This window comes from Phytophthora parasitica (genome assembly GCF_000247585.1).
Source record: "Phytophthora parasitica INRA-310 unplaced genomic scaffold supercont2.16, whole genome shotgun sequence".
In the NCBI taxonomy this organism is placed as follows: domain Eukaryota; phylum Oomycota; class Peronosporomycetes; order Peronosporales; family Peronosporaceae; genus Phytophthora; species Phytophthora nicotianae.
Window position 1 is genome coordinate 556,789 of NW_008649002.1, and position 18,203 is coordinate 574,991.

Here is an 18,203-nt window from a genome sequence, read left to right on the forward strand (position 1 = left end):
CGCGCAACTATCCAACCTTCCTTTGTTGGATGATCCAACTTGAATCCAAATTCACTTCAACAATATGTCACTCAATCGAGGTGTCATTATTGGTCAAAGGTTGTACCATCACTCCTATTCCGCACTGAAACTTCGAATATGCGCGCGAAAGCGCCGATGGGCGAGGATGGAGCGGACGCGGCGCCGCAATTCAACCTCAAGGAGCAGCTTGTATGGGCTGAGAAGGTAATTTACATATACCCAAGACACAGCGCTATCCAACGATACCTCTCTCATCGTCTAACTGTCTTTATGTGCTGTGTAATCCCTCGCGGCAACATGTACCCAGGCTCCCATGAACACGTTGCAGCAGTGTCTCAATTCCCACGTCATCGGAGCATATCTCGACAGTCGCGCGGCCAGGAAGCAAGCGTGAGTATTATGTAGAGCATGTAGAGCGCTATTCAGCTCGTTGGAGGCGCAAGGAGACCTAATCTATACTGGATTATGTGTATTTTGTACCCATCGGTGGTCTTGTCGAGTAGCGACGGAACAGCAGATAAAGAAAACTGTTTGGAGACTATTCAACGAGGACGAGACGCATTGCTAAAGTTCCAGGCCTTACGGGCAAGATCGAAGGCTTCGACGAAGCTCAAAGTAGTCCCGACTCCCAGGATCGCTCTAGGGACAATTCCAGTGATCAACACAGCGCCAATTCCAGCTCCTATAGACACGTCGAGGCAATATGGTGATAGTTCAGCAGGAAGAGGGAGAAATGGAGCAGACTATGCACCGTCAGCGGCAGGTTTCCAACCTGCACCAGCAGCGAGCGACGTTGTGGATTTAACGGGGACGACTCCGTCGTCGCCATCCCGGGCTAATACAGGATACCAGAACAACAGAACAACGATATCTGCACGATCTGCAGTACAACAGACGTCGTTTACAGGGATGGATGATGACACAGACAGTTTATTTGACGACGTGGACGTGGATGCTCTGGTTGCGAATCATCAGCGAGTACAGCAGCAAAAGCGTCGTGGTGCTCCGCAGGTTCCCTCATTGTCGAAGGAGAGTTTTGTGTCTCCTCCGTCTACACAGACTAATGGCTCCCAGGAGACTGCGAGTGCTATGCTGGCAGAAGACCTGCGTCAGTCAATTAAACAGACACGAGAGAATCTCCGCAAAGTTCGCGAGGAATGTGACGATGCATCGCTCGAGGGAGAAGTACCGGAGTTTATGCAGAAACGTCGTTCAGAGCTGGAACAGGAGCTGGAGGAACTGAGCAGGCGATACAGGGAGTGTAAAGGAACAACCAAGGCTTCTCCACAAAGTAGGAATGTGTCTCCGGTACAGATTCCGCCTCGAGCTGTGCAGACACCTCAATCCTATCAATGTGGAGGCGATTCCTCTAACAAGAACCCGATGTGTTCTTGTGGAATGACAACCGTGGAAGCCCGAGTACAGCACGGAGCAAACGCTAACCGACTTTATTATCGATGCAACACATGCGGATTTCATTCTTGGGTGGACGCAGCGTCAAGTTCTGGAGGCAACAGTGGAGTGCACCAGACTCGTCCACGCGCTATTGAACAGCCTTGTGTATCTAGTGATCCAAGTGTGAATTCCAAAATGCAGCGCGCGAAGCGAGTGCTCCGGGATGTTTTCGGCCATAACTCGTTTCGACCCAATCAGGAGCGCACAGTCATGGAGGCTTTTAGTGGGCGTGATGTGTTCGTGTTAATGCCCACTGGAGGTGGAAAAAGTCTCTGCTTTCAGCTACCTGCATGCATTGATGACGGTGTCACCATCGTCATTTCTCCGTTGGTCTCGCTGATTCAAGACCAGGTTCAACAGCTTGAGGCACTGGATGTGGGTGTTGCGAATTTGAAAGGTGACCAAGACTACGCTACCGAACAACGGCCTATTATTTCGGAGCTCTTTTCCAATCAAATAAGGATCAAGATGCTGTACGTGACACCAGAGAAGATTGCCTCAAGCGGCATGCTCAACAATCTGTTCGAGTCCCTCGAAAAACGCGGCTTGCTGGCTCGATTTGTGATCGACGAAGCTCACTGCATTAGTCAGTGGGGCCACGATTTCCGGAAAGACTATCTGAATCTGGGGACACTCCGAACAAAGTTCCCATCTGTGCGCTGGTTTGTTGGAACTTGCTCTTTGTATCCAGTCCTGACATTATTTTTTATATGCTACACAAGCAGGTTCCGATTATGGCTCTAACTGCCACGGCAAATTCACAAACCGAAGCAGATATCGTCAGGAATCTGAAGTTGAAAAATCCGTTCATCACTCGCTCAAGTTTTAATCGGTACGTTTGCATATATTCGTAACCGGAAGGGGAGAAAAGTTTCTGATATCGATATGCGTCTGACAGACCAAACTTGACGTACGATGTACGCAAGAAAACTTCCAAATTTATGGCTGAAATTGCAGATTTCGTTCGAAAACACATCGACGATTCGGGAATTATCTACTGGTATGTCTGCGAGAGCGTCACTTATTAGTTTTTTGTTGCCACTAAACTGGTTCTGCCGTATTCGGATAGTTTGTCGAAAAAGGATTGCGAGCAAACAGCAGAAAAACTGATTAAGGCCTTGGGGTTTGAACACACGCGAAAAGCAAGCCAAATTTCGTTTTACCACGCGGGGTTGGAAGCGGCAGACCGCGCTTATCGTCACCACGAATGGAGCAAAGGCAAAATCAAGCTGATTTGCGCCACCGTAGCCTTTGGAATGGGAATCAACAAGCCTGATGTCCGCTACGTTATCCATCACACCATACCCCAGTCTGTGACGCATTACTACCAGGTACAATGTTCTGCTATCACTTTTCACGTGTGGGGTGGCTGAATCATTTCCTTTACAGGAAGCAGGTCGAGCTGGACGAGATGGAGAAGTGGCGAACTGTATTCTCTACTATTCCTTCTTGGATCTGGTGCGCATACACTTAACGGTCTCACCCTACTATTGTTAGCACTTACTCAGAGGCGTGTGTTTATCAGACTCGACGACGCAAGCTGATAACGAAGGATCGCGAGAATATGCAGCATCGCAATGTGCATCTGCAAAACCTTCGCCGCATGACTGAATTTTGCGAAAATCAAGTTGAATGCCGCCGAACATCCCTTCTCGAGTATTTTGGAGAGCACTTTTCGAGTGAACAATGCCACGGAACGTGTGATAACTGTAAGAACAAGGTGCTGGGTATTTCGTTCGAGAAGTCTGACGTGACTGAAGACTGCGTAGCCCTCGCTGAGATGAGTACGTCTGAATTACAAACCCATGATATATTTTTTTTTCTTCTGACAATTACGTCCTTCTCTATTGTAGTAAAAGCCCTACAAGCGAATGGTGATCCGGCGACGCTGGTGCAAATTGCCCAAATATTTCTTGGCATGGTAGTCAAGGGCAAAGAATGGAAGCAAGACCAGTTCTCACAACTCGGAGGATTCGGTAGAGGCAAAGGACGCTACTCTCGCAGTGAAGTGGAGCGCATTTTGTATCACATGATTCTTCGGCAGTATCTGCGCGAAGTGGTGAGTCCGCCCATTCTAAGCTTTTCGGGAAACAATTTCTTATCACTTACCACTGTCATTTACAGGACCAAAGCAATGCGAAGGGTTTCACGACGACGTTCTTATCGCTTGGAATAAATTCAAACAGACTCATGCGTGGCGAGCGAGTTCGTATCGTTTGCAAGACGAAATACCAGTCGCGTGCATCTGCCAGCGATAGTGCACCAGAAGAGAGCACTAAAACCTCAAAGAAAAAGGCCCAAAAGAAAACTATTGCAAGCAAAAAGACGAAGAAACCTAGTAAAACTATTAAGAAGAAAAAGGCGAGCGCGAAGAACGTGGTTGAGGAACTGAGCGATGGCTACGATGACGATGTCGTGGAGGTGGCCCCGCCTTCGGCGACTACAACGGAATACCCGCTCATCCCTGAGCGCATTTCTTCAAGAAGGTGCGTCTCTGTTCTTTCTGTTGTAGATATACACGCACTGAGTCAATCATCTTCGTATGCGCCGCAGAATTCCTGAAGACCACGCCGAAACACTAGCCCAGATATTAAAGGATTGGCGTGCCAGCGTGTGTGACAGCCAGAACGTCATGCCTTACCACATCCTTACGACCGGAGGTATTGCCTCGATTGCCAATTCGGTTCCCGTATCGAATGCAGAGCTCCTGGAGATTGACGGCGTCGGACGCATTCGCGTGAAGAAGTATGGTGCAGCGATCATTGACATCGTCAAGACCTACCTCGAAAAGGTCCAGCACTCCAACCTTTTTCGTTCAACCGCTATGCTTGCTGAAATTTTCCCACTAACTGCTTTTTTTGCTTCAATAGAACAACCTAACTCCATCTCCTGTGCAAGCATCCCGTTCCAGCAACGTGTTAGACAGCCTGGAAGTGTTGGATTCCGGTGTCGAGGTAGTCCAAGCGCCTGCAGCGCCCAAGTCGTCCCCATTTTTCCAAGACAAGACCAAACGCAAGACGTCACTGACGTCTTCGAAAACCGCTAGCCACGCCGTGATTGATGATAATTTTGACGACATCGATTGGGGCGAGTTGGATGCAGACATGTTGAACCAGACAAGCTCAAAAGCAGTAACCAATGGTCGCAAGCGCTCGCTGGACTCAGACACGACGTGGACTGCGAAGAAGCGAAGCAACTGACCCTGTCATCACTTACATGAAAACATATTTAGTTGCAAATGTTTTTCTAGGTCTGGTCACAGTATCGTCGGATTACAGAACAATGTTGTCGATCAGGCGGCACTGGCCGAGTTTGACAGCGACGGAAACGATAGCCCCCTCCGCCGTATCCACTGCGGACATCTCCTGCATCGTTTGCTTGGATCCCACAGACACATACTCGATGGCAGTCACCAGCGGTTCCCGCTCGTATTCCTCACGAACAGCATCACGCAGTGACACTGCATCGACTATCGACTTACCATCCTTCTTTGCCTTCTGAAACAGATCCTGCGCATGCACAAGCCCACGGTGTAGTACACTGGCCGCCTTGCGCTCCACAGACGACAAGTACTGGTTACGCGTCGACAGTGCCAGACCGTCGGCTTCACGCACGATAGGCATGACCTCAATCTGTACCGGTATATTCAGATCCGAGACCATGCGCTTGATCAGCACGACTTGGGCCGCATCTTTCTGTCCGAAGAACGCGTGTGTGGGCTGCACAATGTTGAACAGCTTAGTCACGACCGTAGCGACGCCACGGAAGTGGCCTTTGCGGCATTGGCCCTCGACCAGATCGTCAAACCCTTCCGGATCGACATAGCAACTGTGGTAGGGCGAGTACATCTCGTCAGCCGACGGGAAGAAGACCAGATCCACACCTTGCTCCTTCAATAGCGCCACGTCCTTCTCAAATGTCCGTGGATACTTGGAATAGTCTTCATTTGGACCGAATTGTGCCGGATTCACGAAGATGCTGGCAGCCACAAAGTCGCACGAACTGCGCGCCTGCTTTACTAACGACATGTGACCCTCATGGAGACCCTGCCAAAAAAAGGTAACAATAGTAATTATCCATTAGATAATAGGAAGAAAATGGGTATTATCCAGGTGCTTAGCTGACATACCCCCATGGTGGGTACAAGGCCCAGTGTTGAGTTCGGGGGAAGTGCACGCCGCGCCTGGCGAAAGACATCGACGGTCTCAAGAATCTGCATTTGGCCTATACTACTGGAGGCGAAGAAGCGACTGCGGAATGCGGATTGGGAACGCGGGAGCAAGCGGCGAGCGGCCAACATGGAGGGAAATGATGCAGTGATCTTTATCCACTATCTTCTTAAAAATGTAGTTGTGTACGAAACGTACATTGTGTTTGAAACGTAAATTGTGTGACGAACATCACAGACGGATCTTGGAACATGAATGCCACTTCATCGTCCGATTGTGAGGCCTTTCACCCCGTCTCTGCACCTTTCAGACTGCAACTTTGACTCTGATCTTCCTACTGGAAGATCGCCGCCACGTTGAAGGGATCCCCGAGCCCCAAAGCCGGCAGCAACGGCACCTTTGTGAACATCCTAGTTTGTGAAGAGGAAGCAAAAATTTCTTCTTCGTAGACGGCAAGTTTTTTGGTGCGTCATGACTCATGAGCTTTATTGCTGCTGCATCGCTGCACAGCTCGATGTGCCACTTTCGCGTGTCCTGTCTGACCAGGTCTGCGAACGACTGGAGCAGGCGGACGTTGAGAGGCAACTCGAGTTCCGGTAGGCAGGGCCGAACATCCGCAGAATCCGCAGGTGCCGCAGTATCCGGCTCGCAGCAAAATTCCACACGAGTCAGTGCGTCCAAAGTCTTCACACCAAGGCTCGAGTACGAGTGCATGTAGCTCAGCTTGTTGGCAAATAAATGCCTCGCAGTCGTCGTTGATAGTTCGCTGGAAAACGAACCCATCAAACACACGTTGGTCGTCTCGCCGGAGCTGGCCACGTCACTCATGGCTCCACAACGCGTCTCAACGTAGCAACAAACATCGAAAGTCTCGGGGGGAACCTTCCAGCTCTAGAGCTCATGCCACAACGAAAACAGCGGCAATTGCAGTGCAACTACAGCAGTCTATTGAGCCCATAGATCACCAAAACCCACTGCAGGAACACGGGCACACCACTTGACGACTCGGAAGAAGGCTGGCTCGTTTGCTCTTGTGTGGAGTACACCACGATGGGTCAAGACGTGGATGGGACGACGGTACCGTCGCCGGACTCCCTCATTGCCGCGGCGCGCGCTCTCTGCGCCGTCTGTAGCAGCGCCGAGCTGCCCGGAACAATCCCCGAGGCCTTAGTCTCGGATTCGCACTCCCCCCTCGCCTGCAGCGGCATGGCGTCGTCCAGCGCCCCCACGCGCGATAAGCGCATCAAGGTGTGCGTCCGACTGCGCCCCTTTACACGCACCGAGAAACTCAAGGCCGGCGGCAAAGCGGCCTGGACATGGTACGTGGCGCAATTATAGCCGTCGTGCCTTATTTCGTCCGCATCAAAATTTGACCTATTTTACCCTTTAAAATAGGCACGAGAACACTATTTATCAGCAGATTTTCCCAGCACAGATCCCGTCGCGGGTGTCCACGAGCGACGGGGAGGAGAAGAAACGTAGTGGTGGGTCCACGGCGTCTTCCAGCTCTTCGGCACTGCGGGACTCGTCCGCGTTGCCGTCCTCCTATTCGTTTGACTATTTGTACCCCCCAGCGACACAAACCCAAACCGTTTATAACGAGACCGTCAAGGTACAAATGCAACAAAAAGGAGCTTATTAAGGAGCTCCACATGGCTGCATCTTGTCGTACAAGATGAGGGCGTCCCACCTTATCAAACAACACTAACGATTTTTTAATTGTGTTTAGGATGTCATTATGGCAGCTACTGAAGGCTACCACTCATCCGTCTTCTTGTACGGACAAACCGGCACTGGCAAGACGTATACTATGCAGGTATTTTATGTTGTTCTTTCTTAGTTGAAGATACCGTTTTAATCACCTTGAACCGACTCTTTTTGCTGACTACTTGCCCTTGTAGGGTGGGCGAGGAGACCCCGGTATCATTCAGCTAGGCGTCCAGGACATTTTCGACCACATCGCTCGACATCCGAGTATGGAATTCTTGTTACGCTTTTCGTATTTGGAGATTTACAACGAACGAATCCACGATTTACTGGCTGCTGGGGCGAAATCGGACATTAAGATCTATGATGTACACAACCGAGCGGCTGCAGCAATCGGGAATGCACGCGACGGGTTTGTAACTAAAGACGTGGTGATCAAAGGCCTAAGAGAGGAGATTGTGCTGTCCACAGAGCACGTGCTCTCGCTAGTAGAAGTGGGCAACTTGCACCGTCACATGGCCATGACTGAGTCGAACGACCAATCCTCCAGGTCTCACGTGGTGTTCCGAATGGTGAGTTGGTGCTAGTGGACAGCCTCGGTCAGACAGGGGCGTAGTTTACAGTAGGACTGCGCTTTGAACTGACTCACTTACTCACGTTTTGTGGCGTGTTTCTGTCTGGCTTGTGTGTCGTTTGAAGGTCATCGAGAGTCAAGCGAAACGGAAGAGCAGAGACCGCGGAGAGGTGGCGCCAGTGCGCTCTGCGACGCTCAACATTATCGATCTCGCCGGCTCAGAGAGTGTTCGGCTCGCTAACACCACAGGACAGGCTTTAGAAGAGGGCAAGTTCATCAACCGCAGCTTACTTACACTCGGACACATCATCTGGAAGCTTAGTCGAGACCGTCATAGGAAGAGTCCAAGTGGAGTTAGAACGCCCAGCACAACACACTTACCGTACCGCAATTCCAAGCTCACTCGGATTCTACAGCCGTCGCTGGGTGGCCAAGCACAAATTGCTATTGTCTGCACTGCTTCGCCCTCTGTAGAGTGTTTGGCGGAGACCCACAACACGCTGAAGTTTGCTAGTCGAGCAAGACGAGTACGCAACCGAGTGGTGGTGAACGAAGGCTTGGGCGAGTCTGCGTTACTGCGGAAATACCGAGCCCGTATTCGAGAATTAGAGGAGCAACTGGAGCGTTTACAGATACGTCGACGACCAAGAGAGCCCAGCAGTTCTAACCAAACTCTAAACGAGCGTCAGATGGAGCTCAAGTTCGCCATCAACAACATCAATAGGGTCATTTTGAACTCGCAAGGCCAGGAGCGACCTGATGACGAGGAACTCGCGTCTATAGACGACGACATGTTCCCAGCCATGGCTACACCTCCTGAAGCGTGGGAAATGCCACACCCAGTCCAGACTACGCGTCGAAGTGAACCCGAGCGAAAGCCGACACCGCGACAGCTTGCAGCTCGACAAGCTGAGATGCAAACTTCTCAAACGCAGTCCAGGACTGAAACTCGTCCCTTACTTCGTCGTGAACCAGTCCACAGTTCCAGCACTGTCAGTATCCAGCCTGAGACTGAAGAGGAAGGCAAAGACGATGACCAAGCACGCCCACGTCTCGTCCACTCTGGCAGCTCCGCCAATACCTCAAACAAGACGCTGATCGGCAGTGGTGGTAGTGCTAGTACCAAGACTCTACCTCTGTCCACATCGTCGTCTAGACATCTCACAGATAACGACGAAGACGTCGCAGAGACGAAGGAAGAATACGATGGAGATGAAGAGGACGAACCGGAGCATGAAGAGGATGCACAGCACGACACTCCACCTCAACCTGAAGCTATCGAAGCTCCGAACCCAACCACTCGTCCATCACTTACTTCGATGCTGAAGAATAAATATCTGGACGAGTTAACCAAGATGGATCAGCGTGCTGGTCGCTGGCAGAGGACGGATGAAGGAGATTTGTACAGCCAGAAGGAATTACTGCGAGAATTTGTGCGTGGACTTGAGATCGCTCAGGCGGAACAGGAGACGCGTATGAGCAAGATCCGAGAACTGGAGCTCGAGAACCGTCGGCTGCGCCAGACGGTGGCCTCGCGTGACGATGAATTGGCGCAGTTGAAGACAGAGACTACTACACCGACTCACGGTTCACAGTCTTCGTAGACTGAAGTGAGACGTGCTTCATAGGGTTTTAGATTTAGAATTTTGTTCGTGGATTCGACGAGGACACGAGTGTACAAGGAGTATTAGAAGTGATCAAGCAACCAAGTGGGAGAAGGATATAGATTGTATAAGGGAGACATGAAGCAATAGATGTCAACAAAGCTAGATTAAACTCTTACGAGCGCAGCCGAGTTAGTTCTTCATCCCAAACGAAAACATCCTCGATGTTTAAACTGTTTAACTCATACAAAATTGTACTAACGGTACATTGTACTCACAAGACCGAGGCGGAATTTGGTTTCAGCGGATTTAGAGTCCTTTGAGTATGCTACTTCGAAGTAAATTATTGAAGATCTTCCCGAACCAACTTGAAATCAGCATACCTCACTACCTCACATGTGTTCATGGCCAGTGGGCGGCTGAAAGCCCTGAGAGGCCATTTCAAAAGTTTCTGGAGCACGATCCGATCGTTTGGATTCCAAACGCCAGAACAACATGAGTGTGCGACGATCTGCTGCAAGAGCAAATACGACGAATGACTCAGTTGTGGAAATCAAAGTCGAGAGTTTTGAGTCGAAGGGGATGGAGGACTTGGCCATGCTTGCGAGTGCTGACAGCTCAAATTTATGCGCGAATGATACCGAGCTCGAGGGAGGCTATCCCTGTTTGTCGATGGATCTCGACGATGCTATTGCTTCGCTTCAATTCGACCATCTTCGCAGGCTTGCGACTTCTGGTTGCCATCAGTATTTTGCTCGGATCGGAGAAGCCGACGCAACAACTGTTTGACCAGTCTGCTGCTGTGTCCGACGCGCTTGCACCTCCAACTGACCAGCATTTACAACTCCACGATTCTACTCAGTTCCGTGACATCGGCAACGCTGACGATATTTTCGACTGGCTTACGTTCACATTAATTCCCACAGTGTTTTTTACGGCTGATGTTAATGAAACCTTATCGCGTCGTGGGTATCTGGACCTAAGCAACCAGATTTTGGGCGGTGTGATTCTCGAAAAGACCGCCGTAGGATTCAGAGATTGCAACTCCACTGAAGCTTTTGTTCAATTGTATCCATACTGTTTGGCAGCAGAGCACCCGCGGACTTCATCTATTTTCTTGGATTTGAACATGAGTTCAAGGGAAGCTGCAAATACAATCACAAGCTTGAAAATGAATGACACGTGGGTGAACTATCACACTAAACTCTTCCGGGTGACTGTCGCCACATATAACAGCAACACTGACACTTTTTCTGTGACGCGACTCGACGTCAACTTTCGCGAAGCTGGGTCGGTTAACCCCAGTGTTTCAACCCAATCTGTCCCAGACTATCGTGAGCAGCACATGGTACAGTCTATCGTTATTGTGGGGATCGGCCTTGTGTATTACGGATGTATCTTGTATTATATTGAAAAGAAAAAAAGCTCTCTCTCGACCACGTTTAGTTTGGCATCAAGGAGTTCGTGGAAAAGTTTGGGAATGTACACGAATATTTGGGGTATTGTTTATCAAATATGGAGCAATTCCTGTTTTCTTTGGACTGGCAATAAAAATCTTAACAACGAGTATCGATAGTGAACTCGAAGTACTTGCTGACAGCTGCTCAAACAGTGACGAATTTTTCCTTGCTCTACGCGAAGTCATTGAGGCACTCGATGATGCTGCAATTTGGGTCAACGCATATAGCATGGTTGGAGCCATCACGATCATCCAGTTGGGTTCGTTTGTCATTCGACAATTGCGTTTTCACCCGAGATTAAATGTGTTCGCTCGTACAGTGGCAACTTCTCTTCGTCAGTTCCGGGACTTTATCGTGATCTTTATCATCATCTTTATGACTTTTTCTTTGGCGGGGAATAGTCTTTTCGGCAAACATGTTTATCAGTTCTCATCGGCATCAAACTCGATTGTATCCTGTATGAATATGCTGTTTCAAACGTTCGACTACAACAGTATCAGTAGCTTTCGTGGGGCGGGTATTTACTTCTGGAGCTACATGATTGTTATCAATACCGTTCTTCTCAACATGATGCTGGCGATGGTGATTGGAGTTTACCAAACCATAACCCAAGAAGGACACGATGGGGAGGTGAGCAGACAACTTATCGCTAGAATTCGCAAAAACTATCCCTCCAAAGAAGCTATTCGATCACTTCTATGCTGGCGTGGCCAAGGCAGAACGCGGCTTGTCCCTACAAAAGACCACCCAGCGCGTTCCACACCTTCAATTGCTGACGTGGAAGCGTTGGAATTTTTCAAAAACGTATAATAATATGTCCGAAAACTTTCTCGAGAAAACGTTATTTGGGATGGACAGATATATCCTCCACTCTTGCTACGAGTGCTGAAGGCAAAGCGACAATATTTGTGTCATATTGAAGGAGAACACAGAGGTGGCGTTTCACAGTCGCCTGTGAGACTCAGTTCAACAACGTTGTTAGAATTATTTCCTGCTGCGAAAATCACACATGAAGAAATGTGCGCAACGTTCCAGTATCTGCAAGTGGGTCTATTTCTCGTTAACGCTAAGATGGAGAGTAATTCGACGAACATGAAGACGAGGATGAATAACATGTTTGTAGAAGAACAAAACACAGATGGGAATTTACAGATTGAACGCTCGATTTTCAAACTGTCTGAAGAAGTGAGAACACTAGACGATCGAGTAGCAAGAGTGGAGCAGAAGCTCGATACTTTGCTGGAATAACCATTTCGACTCGTGGACCTCGCTGACAACCAGTCTTCCGCTCTTGAGGCAAAAAGCATTGGTGAGGAGAGGTTAAGGTAATGGAGGAAGGCCCGGAGAAGAGACACTCAGGCCCGAAGGTCAAGTGGGAGGCGCGACATTCGAAAGGGCTAGCTCTCTCTTGCATGAAGTTACTGCTTGTAAAAGAGGGCACCAAAACTTCATCACAATAGATAATACTTAACAAAGCAAATGGTGAGTGCCCATGGCCATTATCATTAGTGGACGCACGTCGTGTACGACAGAGTGCATTTTGCGGGGTATCTCTGTTTCTGAAAGGATCGGGCATGCTTAGTTGCCATGTGACACTGCATTCATCGAGTACCCCCAACTGGAGGTAAATATTAACAAGACACACTTGTCCATTATGAGTTATACACTTGTACTATACAAAACGAATAGTTAAAACAAAATAGAAGGCCACCATTTATCTTCATCATGAGTTATACACTTGTAATTCAACGCTTAGTCGTGAGCTCAAACGCAGAATTTCGCCATCGTTACCAAAACGAGACCCCTATATAGCAGAGCAAACCGAAGTAGTCATACAAACTCTGATTTAGAGACTATTTTAGAGGTCTAGAATAGAGCAAAGTATCGTTTCACTTCAATTTATAATTTAGTTTTTCTTCGCCAAGTTGTTTAGATCTCCCAAAATGAGTCTTTTCACTCCACCACCGTCCACCGCCGAATTCCCCGCCCACAATGCACGTCAATATTTTCCTTGTAGTGGTGGTGATCACTTTCTTCGCGAGCTGCCTCAATCTCACCAGCCAAAGAAAAAGGCAAAATTACAGAGTTTGGCGATAGGTTCAGTATCCGTGAGTGGATACTGCTATTTCCGGAAGCAGAAGTATGCAAAGTGCGATCAAGCTCAGTTAAGGAGGACGAAGGTGCCCGATATAGATACGGTAGTGCTAGCAGTAGCGAAGGAGAAGCCACTCACTCCGGTTTCTCATCTTCACCGATAAAGTCGAACTCCCCATTCTCCTCCTCAACCCCTCTCAGTGCCTGTCATGACTGCGAACCTTTCTCCTGGTGATCTTGCCTTTGTCGGACCCAACCACATAAGCCAACTCGCAGAGTTTCAATATGTAGAGGTTGTCACGATTGCCGACGGAACCGTAACGGTCAAGGTGGTTGGTCCTGATGCAGAGGAAAATGGGGATGGTAACACACTGTCTGTCCCAGTGGAGACGCTTCAAAATCGAGTGGTGCCAGCCCATGAGCGGGATCTGTGGCCGGGCTCACTGTTAGCCCATCCGGTTGCATTTCCCCGCACGTCAACGGACGGAGTTGACGTATGGGCATACGGAGTCGTGTCTGGATATGACACCTCCGAACAGTCAGCAACGCTACATGTTATATGTCCTAACGACTCGGTTCGGCTCCGTCTCACCACAGCAACAACGATAATCAAGGTGGACGTGCTCAATTACGCTCTCCAAACTGGTGCGGGTGTCAACACTACGGCGGTTAACCCAACGGAGCTACTGGATAAACAAAATAAGATTATTGCAGCGTGTCAGCGTCGGCGGTCCGGGCTTCCAAAAGAAATCGTTGATTCAGCAACTGTCCCTTTCAAGGGTGGCGATTTACTACCACTCATTCGCCCGTCCACACTTGAACTAGTCCGGGTTACTCGTCAGCACATCGTGGATTACAAAACGGCAGCGCGTACGAAGCGACCAGAAAACTTATACGTGACCCACGAAACGGCGTCACCTACAGTAGCCAAACGGTCGCGAGCGGCCGATCGCCAGTCAAGCCAAAGCTCACGACCAGCCGGCTTAGGCGCTGGTGAATCGGTGCGCAGGATGGACGAAAGTGCGGGTGAGAGTGAGGAAATGGCGTTGTCAAGCTCGTCGGAGGACGAGAACATCCGAGACGTCCAACACATGCACCGACCACTGAGTAAACGGCGCCGTATTGACCGCGAAGACATTGGCTCAGATCACAGCAGCAGTTCAGATCAAGACGAGAGCAGCTACGCCTGGGACAAGAATAGCAAGGGCGTGGTATTCCACCCTTCTCCATCGGATCGCAGAGCCCACAGCGCTATCGTGCGGCTTCGACATGCAGGTAAGGAACCTCAGATGCTTCTCCAGTCTGCCCAGCAGTCGGAGCATGTTGATTTTATTGCCACCCCTCCCGTACTTCGTGGTGCGTATTGCTTTGGATTCGGTGTGGGACTATCGATCATGCATTTTAGGCGTGCACTCACCGCAGATGAGGTGGCAACGACCGAAAGAGGGATGAATATGTGGGATTTCTCTGCCAGAAATGCCTTGGCAGCACCGCCGCGAGCAACTAAAATAGCGGATCTTACCAGCGCGTTGTCTTCCTTTTACAAGTTCGCCAAGTACTTTTACAACAAGGCCACGCGGAAATTTATCGGGACTGCTCGCGATTTCATCATCTCCTACGCGGATAGTGCCCCAATTGATCCAGCTATGGCTCGTCTTCTCGCCCACTGGATCAATACGAAATTCAGTAAGTTCCGCAGTCGTCTGGTCACGAAAGGCATCCGTTCAGCACTTCGTGTTCGGAAAGAATTCAGCCGCAACGACGAGCAGTTAAGCGCCCTGAAAGAGGCGTATCCGTCTTGGAAGATCACGACGGCAGCTAATAACTCACACCGTAGTGGTGTTGGCAAGAAGGCCGATTCCCGTCAGCACAACAAGGAGAGAATACCGTTTCCTGTCATTGAATCACTTCCAAAGGGTGACGACGGACACCGACTGTGTTTGCGGTATGTGTCGAAAGCCGGCTGCAACGTTACAGACTGTGCTCGTGCTCACTTCAAACCAGCATCCTTAACGGAAGAAACCAAGACGGTCATTGCACAACGTTGGAAAGGTTTGTCGGAAGAGTGCAAAGACTTATGAAGCCAACAGTCTCGGGCAGCACGAAGTACATCAGCCTCGGTTAGTCACCTGTGTCAGGAGCAGTACCGGGCAAAACAATCTCGCTACAATGTCTTCATGGATACGCTCAACAAGATACACGCCGCAAGCACATCTACCGTCCATCAGCATTGGAAGACAATGGCCTGTAAATTTGGTGTAAATGATCCTGTTACTAACGCGTCCACACCGGACGATATCGACTACACCCAAGTACGATTTTGGTCCGATATGTCCAAGCACGGTGATTTATCTCTGGCTGATGCTGTCCGTATTTTTCGTGGGCAAACGAGCGATGACCCAAGACCCAACAAAGATCTCTACGAGTTAAGACCGAGTTCGCATCCCGATATAGCTGAAACCGTGGCGACATGGAACGAAATCGTTCGTCACGGTGTCAACCCGCGATGGACTGCAACAAAACCACACCTTCAAACGACCAGACCAGCGAATCACCGGAGTATCGCAAGTCACAGTCGTAGCATTAGACGACATCTCCGTAAGGGTCAGCTCGAAGGCCGGTACCTGATTGTGGATGCCCAACTCCTTGATCAGTGGCCTGAAATATTCATCAGCCCGCTGGCCGTAATCGACAAGCCAGGTGCTGCTCAAAACAACGATACCCGTCTCATTAATGACTATTCGTTTCCGCCCGAGGACTCGGTGAACGATTACACAGATCGGAGTGATTATCCTCCGATCTCGTACAATCCACCGAAGGCCATCGCACGGCGAATTCACCAGCTCAAGAAGTCGGCTAAGTCCGCACTTGTGCGGTTGATGCTCGGAGACGTGGCGGGTGCATTTCGCCACATACCAATCAACGCTACGGCGGTACACATGTTCAGCTTCCTCTACGAGGATGTTCTCGTGATAGATCTCGCATGCGGGTTTGGATGGTGTGGATCACCAGCCTACTACGCTGTTGCAGGTAAACTTATCAATCACTATTACGAATTCGGACGCGGAACGACTCGAATATTTACCGGCAACGTATGGTGCGATGACCACACGTGCATCGAGATTGATGTCGGAAGCAGATGTTTTGACGCCAACATATCACTACGGCGTGCAGTGGCTACTGTATTGGGTCCGTCAGCCATTAACGAGCTCAAATTCACACAGTGGGCAACCGTAAATAAGGCGTTGGGGCTTCTATGGGACACCGAAGAAGGCTGTGTCTCTATACCTGAAGACAAGATCGGCAAAGCGATTGGACGGGTCACGGAGATGCTATCCGCTCGGTCATTTACCAAGACAGCAATTCTCAAAGTCCTGGGCAGCCTCCGACACGTAGCAAGCTGTTCACGCCCCGCCAGAGCTTTCTTTCAGCAGCTCCAAGTCAGCGCAAACCGAATGCCACGATTTGGTCAGCGCAAGCTATCAGCTGAAGCACGAGAGGATCTGTTATGGTTTCGGACCGTCCTACAGCATCCCGAGCGTTTCAATTCCATTCCTGTGTCTCAGTTCGCAGAATTATCTGATCCTGTGGTCCATGTGTACATGGACGCAAGTGGCGAAGGCCTCTGTGCGCTAGATCCGGCCCATAAGCGATATCTTCGTCAAAGGTTCTCCCTATCGGAGGCCCAGGCTCTTTCAATCAATATCCGAGAATTACGCAGTGCGGTACTGGCCGTCTTGCATTGGGGTCCCACGTGGTATGATCCACACAACCGACTACCGCAGCACATTCAGTTTCACATCGATAACACATCTGCGGTGACGTGGGCGAATCGGCGAACAAGTAAGCACCCGACTTCCCAACTGTACAATCGTCTATTGTCCCTGGCGGAGTTCCAGTACAATCTCATTTGCACGGCATCACACATCCCGGGGAAGCTAAACGTCATGGCAGACGCTGGATCAAGGGCGTGGGGTGGCACTGACACTATATCGAAAGTATGGTCTAACTTGTCTGCTTCATGGTCACAGGATCTCATCGAGTCTCCTTTCGACGATCTATCAGTCGTGTGGGAGCATTGCTGCTCCGCCACTCCCTGGCAGTCTCTACCCATACCAAGTACCGCGCGTACTGGCACCAATGGTGCCGTTTTGCAAGAGACATGGGATGGTCCCGATGGCTCACACCAACAAGCGCGGCTCGCCGACTTGGACATTTCGCCACGTACTGCTGGGCTCGAGGAACCAACCGCCAACGCGTCGGTAACAAGCACAGCACTATCGTCTTGAAGATTGCCAGTATTAAGTGGTTTCACAGACGATACAAGAACCTGATAATCTCCAGTAGCCCCCGTCTCACCATGCTACTACAAGGTATCAAGCGACTTTCGGATCCTAAACGCAAGAAGCAACCAATTACTATGCCATTCCTCCGTCTACTGCACCGCACTCTCGATGTATCCCGACCGCGGCAGCGCCTGTTGTGGGGTAGCATACTCATTGGATACTTCTTTATGCTCCGGAGATCGGAGTACTTACTGATCGGGTCCACTCGATACTTCTACTGTCTCAAGGCCAGTAACGCCTACTTCTCAGATAAGGACGGCAAGGCAGTGAAGTACGCGCTAGCGACATCAGTAACAATCGGGCTTGAAGGTGCCAAGAACGACCAGTACGGCCGCGGAGCCTGGCGGACGATGCACGCGTCCGGTGATCCTGTGATATGCCCACTACTCGGTCTCTACAACATCATTCAAGCTCGAATAGACCTCAAGATGCGATCAGAGCCTCATTTATGTGGAAATCTCAGCGCGAGAACAGTGTCGAAAGCCCTCAAGCGGATAGCAGTGCGAGCCGGCGTCTCACCTCGAGCGTACGCGACTCACTCAATTCGAATTGGCGGTGCCACCGCGCTTGTAGCAGGCGGAGCCGACAGATTATCGATTAAACTCCTTGGTCGGTGGGCGTCAGACTGCTTTGAAGAATACCCGCGTCAGTCAGCTAAAGCTTCGATGGGGCTATCAAGCCGAATGGTGCAACACAAAGAGTCAAGAACCCGGTGAGCCAACTAATCTCATTGGGGCCGCTCACCGCGCCCTTCGACTCACTGCAATGCACTA

At 50.1% G+C, this 18,203-nt stretch overlaps 8 protein-coding genes across 12 annotated transcripts; 5 read left to right on the top strand and 3 right to left on the bottom strand.

The window, feature by feature from the left end:
* The first annotated feature begins 96 nt into the window (after positions 1–96).
* On the top strand, positions 97–5,918 carry PPTG_08834 (hypothetical protein). 5 transcript variants are annotated; one of them, XM_008903563.1, is made up of 12 exons: positions 97–225; positions 329–411; positions 525–2,130; positions 2,202–2,308; positions 2,375–2,476; positions 2,546–2,807; positions 2,866–2,934; positions 3,002–3,260; positions 3,330–3,535; positions 3,601–3,962; positions 4,030–4,267; positions 4,347–5,918. In XM_008903563.1, exons 1-12 carry the CDS (start codon positions 139–141, stop codon positions 4,674–4,676), a joined length of 3,711 nt encoding a protein of 1,236 aa, XP_008901811.1. In that variant the 5' UTR covers positions 97–138; the 3' UTR covers positions 4,677–5,918. The 5 variants fall into 5 exon arrangements, with proteins under 5 accessions (XP_008901811.1, XP_008901814.1, XP_008901812.1 ...); XM_008903566.1 differs by having other exon boundaries at positions 329–2,130; XM_008903564.1 differs by having other exon boundaries at positions 3,601–4,267.
* PPTG_08835 (pantoate-beta-alanine ligase) lies at positions 3,771–5,875 on the bottom strand. The gene is made up of 2 exons (XM_008903568.1): positions 5,606–5,875; positions 3,771–5,522 (listed from the first exon to the last, which is right to left on the bottom strand). Exons 1-2 carry the CDS (start codon positions 5,774–5,776, stop codon positions 4,749–4,751), a joined length of 945 nt encoding a protein of 314 aa, XP_008901816.1. The 5' UTR covers positions 5,777–5,875; the 3' UTR covers positions 3,771–4,748.
* Positions 5,864–7,024, bottom strand: PPTG_22414 (hypothetical protein). The gene has a single exon (XM_008903824.1). It carries the CDS (start codon positions 6,471–6,473, stop codon positions 5,952–5,954), a length of 522 nt encoding a protein of 173 aa, XP_008902072.1. The 5' UTR covers positions 6,474–7,024; the 3' UTR covers positions 5,864–5,951.
* On the top strand, positions 6,694–9,808 carry PPTG_08836 (hypothetical protein; the record flags this gene model as incomplete). Its single annotated transcript, XM_008903569.1, has 5 exons — positions 6,694–6,964; positions 7,041–7,257; positions 7,375–7,461; positions 7,547–7,924; positions 8,052–9,808. Coding segments are annotated over 5 exons (2,432 nt in total), but the record flags the coding sequence as incomplete, so codon positions are not given.
* A 114-nt stretch (positions 9,809–9,922) lies between these two features.
* PPTG_22415 (hypothetical protein) lies at positions 9,923–10,129 on the bottom strand (the record flags this gene model as incomplete). The annotated part of the gene is made up of 1 exon (XM_008903825.1): positions 9,923–10,129. One exon carries the CDS (start codon positions 10,127–10,129, stop codon positions 9,923–9,925), a length of 207 nt encoding a protein of 68 aa, XP_008902073.1.
* An 86-nt stretch (positions 10,130–10,215) lies between these two features.
* PPTG_08837 (hypothetical protein) lies at positions 10,216–11,800 on the top strand (the record flags this gene model as incomplete). The annotated part of the gene is made up of 2 exons (XM_008903570.1): positions 10,216–10,820; positions 11,107–11,800. The coding sequence occupies 2 exons, from the start codon at positions 10,216–10,218 to the stop codon at positions 11,798–11,800; spliced, it is 1,299 nt and encodes a 432-aa protein (XP_008901818.1).
* A 1,493-nt stretch (positions 11,801–13,293) lies between these two features.
* PPTG_08838 (hypothetical protein) lies at positions 13,294–15,165 on the top strand (the record flags this gene model as incomplete). The annotated part of the gene is made up of 1 exon (XM_008903571.1): positions 13,294–15,165. One exon carries the CDS (start codon positions 13,294–13,296, stop codon positions 15,163–15,165), a length of 1,872 nt encoding a protein of 623 aa, XP_008901819.1.
* Positions 15,166–17,444: 2,279 nt separating this feature from the next.
* Positions 17,445–18,146, top strand: PPTG_08839 (hypothetical protein; the record flags this gene model as incomplete). The annotated part of the gene is made up of 1 exon (XM_008903572.1): positions 17,445–18,146. One exon carries the CDS (start codon positions 17,445–17,447, stop codon positions 18,144–18,146), a length of 702 nt encoding a protein of 233 aa, XP_008901820.1.
* Between the last annotated feature and the right edge of the window lie 57 nt (positions 18,147–18,203).

Bases quoted from the DNA above. Each gene is read 5' to 3' on its own strand.
- PPTG_08834 (XM_008903563.1), top strand. From the start codon at position 139: ATGCGCGCGAAAGCGCCGATGGGCGAGGATGGAGCGGACGCGGCGCCG. The intron at 2,808-2,865 runs GTACAATGTTCT...TTTCCTTTACAG, and splicing joins CTGTGACGCATTACTACCAG to GAAGCAGGTCGAGCTGGACG. The intron at 3,536-3,600 runs GTGAGTCCGCCC...TGTCATTTACAG, and splicing joins GGCAGTATCTGCGCGAAGTG to GACCAAAGCAATGCGAAGGG.
- PPTG_08835 (XM_008903568.1), bottom strand. From the start codon at position 5,776: ATGTTGGCCGCTCGCCGCTTGCTCCCGCGTTCCCAATCCGCATTCCGC. The intron at 5,523-5,605 runs GTATGTCAGCTA...TTTTTTTGGCAG, and splicing joins GCCTTGTACCCACCATGGGG to GGTCTCCATGAGGGTCACAT.
- PPTG_22414 (XM_008903824.1), bottom strand. From the start codon at position 6,473: ATGAGTGACGTGGCCAGCTCCGGCGAGACGACCAACGTGTGTTTGATG.